This window comes from Cyprinus carpio, chromosome A12 (genome assembly GCF_018340385.1).
Source record: "Cyprinus carpio isolate SPL01 chromosome A12, ASM1834038v1, whole genome shotgun sequence".
Classification (NCBI taxonomy): Eukaryota; Metazoa; Chordata; class Actinopteri; order Cypriniformes; family Cyprinidae; genus Cyprinus; species Cyprinus carpio.
In genome coordinates, this window is record NC_056583.1 from 11,839,211 (window position 1) to 11,848,198 (window position 8,988).

Consider the following 8,988-nt stretch of genomic DNA (forward strand, 5'->3'; position numbering starts at 1 on the left):
TTTGGTAATGGCATAATGTTCATATAATTGAATGTGTGTTTCTCTTACCAGTTAACATTAACTTGTAATGATTTTAACTTCTGATTTTTGTCTTAGAACATGTTGTTTATAATTTAACCCCTTTTTTCACGAATAAGGTGATGGATTGTTCAGAAAAGTTATTTCGGCATAATATCGGGACATTTTATATAAACTATGTGAAAAATCTGTGATTTCACTAAATAGTGTGAAGTATTATGATAAACAACAGCATTATATTGTATTCTTCCCCTTACAGTGAACGAATGGCTGCTGAAATAGAGCCAGGATGTTGACCAGCCCAAAAACACTAACATGAAAAAGACTGAAGAGAAGGGCTCGTGGATCAGTGCAGAATGAAGACTGACATATGCCTTGCCAGATAAAATCATGATGTTGTAAAGAGAAAAAAGAAGAAAAAAAAAGAAAACAAACCCCAGCAAGAAGAGACTTTGCACTCTTGGCAAAGAAATCCAATTTCATACATCCAATCAAAACTAGTGACATACAGTTATAACTACACACATGTTTTGATACCTTTTTTGGGAAAAGAAAAAACAATAAAAATATATAACATTTATTCCATAGGCTCTTCACAAATGGAACTGAATGTTTTTAGCCTTTGTACATATGGACAACTTGCTACCAATCTGGGAAAAAGGGACAGGACATTAAACCACCCTACCAATACAGAAACATCCTTGAATCATAACTGAATTCTCAATCTTAATTCTCGCTCATGCTGTGGAGAGGAGGGAGAGGCAGCCTTGCCGGTTTATTGTCAAGACAAAAACCAGCATAAAGGCTACAATGATGGGATGTTGTCTGTGGGGGGAAAAAAGTGTCTTGGCCTTGTAAATATAATTATTCATGCTAAAAATGAATATGTAAAGATACAAATAAACAAAAAAATAATAGAGGGAAAAAATAAATGAAAAAAGTTTAATATTTTATGCTTGGCGCACTTTCTCGAGCAGAGCTGATGCCTTTTTTTCTGTTTCATTGTTTACAATGGTCATACACTGTGTTTGATTAATGTTATCGGCCCAATAAATGTGTTTGGAACGTTAATTTTTGTAAATATTTTTCAATGTCTTTGGCTGCCCCTGTGAAATGAAATTTTACACAAGCATTAAATAACCTCTTAAAAAAGAAGAAAATCATATGTTTGCACGGGGTTTGGTGTGGACGTCTTAGGAGCTGTTTAGTCGTGATTCGTTTTATTTTTGACTTGAATCAGCTGGTTTAAAACGCATTACTTTTTTGTTGGCGAGATGATTTCTAATGTGTGTTTAATGAGGCTGAAGCTACTTCAAGAAACACTGCAGTGTTGATTTGCTGTGGACTTCGTTGCCATCAGCGAGTGAAAGCCGCATTGATCCCCCCACACCACATTTTGGTTTAATTATATCTCAATCAATGAAGCATACTGCCTGTTTTATCCCTGGTGTGAGGAAAAACACGGCCTGTGATTCTAGTATTTTATCTTTGTATCTCACAGATGGCTAATAAAATGATAACGAGATGCAGAAAGTTTCAACAGCAAGCACTCATGGTTATTGTGGGCATTTTTCTATCAGGCCTGCAGTGGAAGAAACAGAATTAAACCTTTGATAGATAAATACTCCCTGTGTTTTATGCCTGACAAATAATCACCCCCGGACTCAAACACCTCCCATACAGTATATCTCAGTGAAGCACACTCACTTTTCCTCTCTGTGATACCTGCTCCTGCCAAGGACTATAAATATCACAAACCTGAAAAGGAGGCACTCAGATGTTCAGAGGATATTAATGATATTACATTTATAAGGCAATGAAAAGGTCTACGGCTCTCAGCGAATTTAAGTGCAGCATCTGCTACATGAAATGATGCAAGACTTTTATTAAAAGTCCATGGAGACACAAATGTCCAGATGCTCAAAGGTATAAAGAACAGTCAATGTGGCCAGATGTCACTTCCTGGACAAACATCTATAAGAACCCATAATAACAATCTTTCTGAATGTCAACTGAACTGTCATCTTAAGAGATTTCTCTTAGGTTGTAATTCAGCTTACAAAAAAAAAAAAAAAAAAAAAAACAGTTTGAAGTGTCATTTTGTTTTAGCAGTGGTAGGCTAAAAACCTGTTAATAACATGTCTAGGTCATATTTCAGAAATGAGAACTATATATATTTATAAATTGTTTATTTTGGGATCATTAAAATTCTTTGAATATATTTTATGAGAGGTATGTTGATTTTGCCCCCCCAAATCTTATTTTTTTTTATTGTAATGCAAAACATGGACTATATATTTTATATAATTATATTATAAATGATATATTTTTATGTATATATTTAAATAATGAAAATGGTGGAAACGTTGTCACATTCAAAAAAAGTTTGATTTTCTTAAATGTGACCTGGACATGTTTACATAAGATTTTCGCCCAGTAGGTTTCTAGCTGTAATTCAGTCATGATTTTCTTCCTATATATATATAAAACATCCTAAAAGACATCCAGCTTCTCATTGTGATTCCCAGTGCCTGCAGGTGACTGGTGAACTCTGAAATCTGTCGGTTTTTTAGAGAATGTGCTCTCTCATGGTTGCCACTCAGCTCCACCTGAAGACAAACGTTGCTAGTCATCCTTGCTTTGTAATCCAATGAAACAAGCATTAGGGTCAAGAAAGTCACACTCATTCCCTCTCATAAATATGGAAGAGTTGCCTGAAAATGTCTTTTTGGTAGTACAGCATTAGGGTGACTTAAAAAGTGTGGCTTTAAAGAGCTTCATGGCCATTTTTCTTTGCCTCTCTTACTAATGGTTCAGAAAGTTCAAACGCATATTTTCTGTTGATATTGTGGGGCTTGCCCTTTTATTCAGTTTTTATCTCTTAATATCTTTCTTAAAAACACTGTTTAGCACTGAGGCAATTTGCTGATATGTCTCACTGATGTCTATAAAAAAGTTTAGATAATTCACATTGCAGTATAATCTTTCCAACAACCAACGGTTCCAATCATCATTTGAATACCCATTCTGATTCGTCAATTTACTAATCAGAGTGATTACAAATTCCTAGGGATTTTATGCATCTGAGTTGTGCACATTAGTAAATTAACAAATGAAAACAACAGTACATTTGATCGCTTTTTTTTTTTTTTCATTTTGAATCTGCTGATGGACCACCACAATCTATACAGGTGTTACAGTTGCTGAACTAAAATATACATGATGATGTTATACTGTGATATTAGTGTGGTCTCTCTCTAGTGTCCTATTCCTACTCTCCCTTACTTTTTTATTAGCCAACAGATGGAATGCTCCTGCCTGCCAGTTATGTTGAAGAAACCTTTCGCAAGAGCATGGCTGCAAATTGTTCTCTCCTGTCCACCGGGATTTTATTTTCACAGCCCAGCAGAGCTCACAATGTATGCTCTCCTGTTTATCACCTCGACGTATAGAGAAACAAGATGCCGTCATGCTGCATTTCAGAATTTCTCCTCTTATTTTGGCTTTCTCTGACACACTCCTGGCTCCCCCCCCTCTCTATCTCTCTCTCTCTCCACCCACTTCCATCCCTCTGTTTTGTACGACTCATTATTTTACCCAGACTGCACTGCTCTAGCCAAACCAGTCCACACAAAATGCAGATATGTGCTCATCTTTAGGCTGATTTTTGTAACAAACTTAATTCCCAAGCATTACATCTGAGAGCTTTGTCCTCCTTCCTGTTTTGAAGATCATTGCTCATCGACATTCACAAAGAATGACACGAATCACTGGGAAAGATGCAGCATTAGTCATGAGTTTGAGCAAATTAGATGCAGCTAAATGTAAAGGAGGTCAGCGCAAGAGAATCATCAGTGTTTCGTATCTATGCCAGAACGTACCGTGCCAGTGCTTCTTAAAACATCAAATACTCAGCCTCTAACAAGTTGGCAACCTGGATTAATGAACGGGGTGCAGATGCTATTATTCTCTACCTCTCCGACCATTTCAGCACACACAGGCTGAATGATAATATTTTATCCCTCTCTCTCTTTAAATCCAATTAGCTGAAAGAAAGTGCTTTGTGGCACCACGCCGCATCAATTATTCATTCCAGTTTTTACACCCAATCCATGTGGGTTCCTGCGCATATCAAACGGAGGGAAAGGCGCAGCCCTGCCAGATGTGCTGATCCTGGTCATTTTTTTAGATGGTGCCTTTTTTAGAGAAACACCAGCTCACAGCATGCAGACATCAACATCAACTGCCCAGGAAATGCGGGATCCATAATGCTTACTGGCAACATAGAGCGCACATCAGAACCGCACTACAGTGTTTGATAGAGTGTGAGCTGAATTAAGAGAGACGGGTTGTTGCTGTAGTCGGTGGCGAAGTCTAAATTTGCTACTTCAAATTTTCATTAAAAAAAAAAAAAAAAAAAAAAAAAAAACTTTGTGCTGGTCAGTATCTAGGTCATTCCTGGCATTGCAGCACCTTTTGAACTCGGCTGTTACAAAATGAATAATTTCACAGATTTTCAAACAGCTTTGGATTGTGTTGGTAGTTTATGTAAATGAACAACTTGTTTGTGTACTCTTTCTCTATGTTACTTGCGAGGGAATTTTCCAGGGAAGGCTGATATGTCTTGCTGATATCTATAAAAAAAAAAAAAAAACGATTGATAATTCACATTGCAGTATAAGCTTTCCAATCACCAACATTTCCAATCATCATTTGAATACCCATTCTGATTGGTCAAATTTATTAATCAGAGTGATTCAAAATTCCTGGGCATTTTATGCACCTGTGCACATTAGTAAATTAATGGATGAAAACACAGTTAATTTTTTCTCTGTTACCTGCATCCAGATCTCCTGGTTGATTTGTCAGCTAAAATCCACTGCTTTACACCAGGAAAATGTTCCAAACCACATTTCCCATTTGCAAAGCACATTTAATATGTGTTCCACATATTTTACATGTGATTTCAATATATAATTGCATATGTTTCTCTCTCTCTCTCTCTCTCTCTCTCTCTGTACGAGAAAGGAACACCTTCCCTTCTACTTTTTCTCTAGTTATTTAGCACTTGTTAAAAAAAGGGGAAAAAGGGCCATTTTACTGCATAGACAGCCATACTTTATTAAAAGCCCATCTTGTCAGTGGTGAATCACTACTTTATAGTGGGTATAGAAAAGAATCACTCCCCTTTAAAATAATCATATATATATATATATATATATATATATATATATATATATATATATATATATATATATATATATATATTTTTTTTTTTTTTTTTTTTTTTTTTTTTTTTTTTTTGCTGTGCAGCGTGAAATGCAGATGGACACTTTTTTTTATCCAGCTGCATTTACGCAGTGCAACTTATAGCCTAACATCTAAGTGAAAGATATAACACGAACATATATATATTATATATATATGTAAGGAATGTATGTAATAATTCAACGGCCCGGAGTCAATTATTACCTCGACACATCGATCCAATGATTTATTTAAAGGGATTCGTCCAGATTTTGTACTTATCGCTATTGTGAGTAGGACTATTTCTTCCGCATCTCTTCCAATGCCTCTTTTGCTAGTACCAAAACATCGTGTTAAACTGGTAACGGAGGCTTGAGACGTTGATAGCATTCTAATGCAGTTATTAATGAAGTTATTAGAAAGAGAGCAAGAGCGACAGAGACACGGAGAGAGAGAGAGATTGTGTGAATTAGGCTAACGTACCTCTGTGCTTCTCTAGACACTTTTCTGCTGCAGCGTGAGAAATGTTATGTGTAGCCTTTAAGTTGCTACACTGTATAGGCTAACTAATAAAATCGTCAGGGCAGCGCTGACAACACCTTTTTGTGCAAACTCCGTTATTATAGTTTTACTATATGCGAAGTGATATGGAACTGTAATCCAGTCAAGAGAGCTGCCTGGAACTGAAATCAGATTCAAGCATTCGATGGCCCCGTAGTATATATATATATATATAAGGATCACCCCATTCTGTCAGTATTTTGTTGAACCACCTTTTGCTTTAATTACAGCCTTTAGTCTGTTGGGATATGTCTCTATCTTTGCAATATTTGACCGTTTGTGGACTGCAGTCTTCAAGTCTTTCCACAGATTTTCAATGGGGTTTAAGTCTGGGCTCTGACTAGGCCATACAAAGACATTCATCTTTCAACCACTGTGTGGTCAGTTTTGCTGTGTACTTTGGGTCATTGTTATGTTGGAAGGTAAACCTTCTTCCCATTGACAACAGGGCAGCAGATTTTCCTCAAGAATTTGATGCATCTGCATGCTTTACTTTAGGAATACTGTTATATGGATGCTGAGCTGTATTGGATTTTCGCCAGACATATTCTTTGTGTGTTGAGGCCAAATAAATCAATTTTAGTCTCCTCTGCCTCAGAATCTTCAGTGTGCATTTTGTCAAAGCTCTGTCATGACTGCATGTGGCCTTTCTTGAGAAGTGGCTTTTTTCTTGCAACCCTCCCATACAAGCCACATTTTTGAAGAATTTGTGATGTTGTCACATGCACACAATGACCACTCTTTGTCATAAATTTCTGCAACTGCCTCAGAGTTGCTGTAGGCATTTGGTCGCCTCTCTGACCAGTTTCCTGGCTCTTTCATCCAGTTTGGAGCAACGTCTTGATCCAGGGAGGGTCTGTGTTGCACCAAATACCTTCCACTTCTTAATAGTATTCTTCACTGTGCTTCTAGGAATTGATAAAGCCAAGATTTTTTTTGTATCATCTCCTGACTTGTGCCTGTCTACAACTTTATCATGGAGATCTTTTGACAGTGCCTTGCCAACCAAGAACTGCAATGCTCCAGGAAAGCTCTTTTAATGCTGAGCTAACCTAAATGACCACAGCTGATCACAGTCAAATGGCTTTGTGTCCCATTGAGAATGTGATTCGCTACACCTGTTTGTGTTTACAAGTCATTTTTAGGAGGGGGTGGTCCTTTTTCCAACTGATTTTGTTGTTGGTGTTTTTTGTTGTTGTTGTTTGTTTGTTTGTTTGTTTGTTTTGTTTTTTTGTATATTGTATCTTTAAATACAGTAAATATCTAATAAATACAGCTGAATAAAACAAAAACAGTGTCTGTCTTCATTTAAAAAATATGATTATTTTAAAGGTGAGGGGCATTCTTTTCTATACTCACTGTATTGAGGTATAAAAGGACCAGACCTTGGGAAATATGCTCTTAAGAGGATTAGGCATATGCTTTATTTATTATAACTTAATTATTATACAAGGGCAAACAACTGGATGGAAATAAAATGACCTAAAGCTGGCTATAGTCGCTCAGTCAGCGATGAAGAGTTAGCCTATGTAAGAGTGTCAACTGAATTTTGTTTGGGTTCCCCTGAGAAATTTTGCATTTGATTTCAAAACTTTTGCTAGAAAGTTTATTGGGGGGATTTTTTTAATTTAAAAAAAAAAGGAAAAGAATCCCAACTAACTCAAAAGCATTGAAATACATTGTCCTCTCACTTCATATTATTTCCATCACCAATTTTGCACTTGCAAGAAAACTGTTGCAAGAAAATGCAAACTTTTTCAATTTAAAAAAACAAAGTTTTATAATTAAACCAGAAGCAATGAAATATAATTTTTCCCCTCCTCCTTTTTTCTCGTCACCATGTCCCTTAAGGGATGGAAAGTGTAATTGAAAACAGGGGGAAAGGAAACATACTGAATCAATTTGATAAGAGAAATTATTGAATACAGTTGTATAAGTTAATGGTTATTTATAATAGAATCCTATACTGACTTGCAGTAATATTGTAACAAAATAAAATGAACCAATATGATTTCTTTAAAAATAGGATTAATGTTTTACCTGATATATTAAATATGATGAGGATATGAAAATGTACTGCTCAGTATAATGACCCAGCTTAAAATGAACATTGTGTGTGAACAATTTTGTATACAAATAAAAATCTAGAGTGAAATCTGTAATGATACATATTGTAAATATAAAATATCTGTTTGCAATAGCACATTATAAAAACCACAGATATACCACAGGCCACAGATGGACTGGCAGTCTGGCTGTTATAAAGTGAATTCCACAACACTCAAAGAGAGTGTCTTCAGGAGCCACTAGCATCGCTTTTAAGATGAATCAGCCCCCAGGAAATAGGCAACCTTTGCTCAGACAGCTGAATGAAAAAGTTCCAATGCAGTGGGAGGGTGGTGGAAACATGTCACTTTTGCCTAATTGGGTTTTCACTCCTGCCAACTGCCCCACTTTCAGTCTCTCTGGGAAGTACATCTAGTAGACTGCAGGGTTAGAGCTCAGATCCCTCACCTGAAAAAAAAAGTGCACTTACAATTTTGGTGGTCACCACACTGATATCACTAGTCTTATCTGTACAACATGCACATGTGACTGAATGATTTTGGGATGAAAGTGAAGCATCTCTGAGCAATGAATATATTTGATTCTGGATACAGAAAACCAGTATATTGTGCACTTGTGTTTTGCTGTAGTAAACAAAGCAAAAGATATTGTCCAGATCTAACACATGATTCAAGTCCATTCTGTGATTCATACTGCAGCTTTAAATGTCATTGTGCCCATGAACATGAGGCTTATCCTCCATCTGAAGCAGCACCATACTGTGTGTGGCTGCGTGTGTCCCGGCAGAAATCCCCAGATTAAAGGTACAAACCATAAATCAATATGACATGAGTAAGAATGCTGCCATACTGAATATTACATTTCAACAGCACATTTGCATGCGTGATACTGTTTTATACAAGCTCAGTATATTTTTGTTTAATAAATTTTGTTTAATAAACTATTTACCACAAAAAGTACTGGAAAACTCTATATACTATATGGCCAAGAACTGCCAATTTAGTTAAGAAGAGACTGTTTAAAGACATGTTATTCTATACAACTGAGTATGGGGCTCCATTGGTGTGACTTCTAAAGCTGAGACTAATCAAACCA

The 8,988-nt window shown here is 36.3% G+C and overlaps 1 protein-coding gene across 1 annotated transcript in view; it reads left to right on the forward strand.

Moving 5' to 3' along the window:
- The window catches only part of LOC109099532 (carbonic anhydrase-related protein 10), a 100,305-nt gene extending 99,216 nt beyond the window's left edge, over positions 1 to 1,089 (forward strand). The window contains exon 8 of the mRNA XM_042768282.1: positions 278 to 1,089. Within this exon, the coding sequence (XP_042624216.1) occupies positions 278 to 300 (23 nt within the window). The 3' untranslated portion in view covers positions 301 to 1,089. The remainder of the gene's footprint in view (positions 1 to 277) is intronic.
- Positions 1,090 to 8,988: the final 7,899 nt, after the last annotated feature.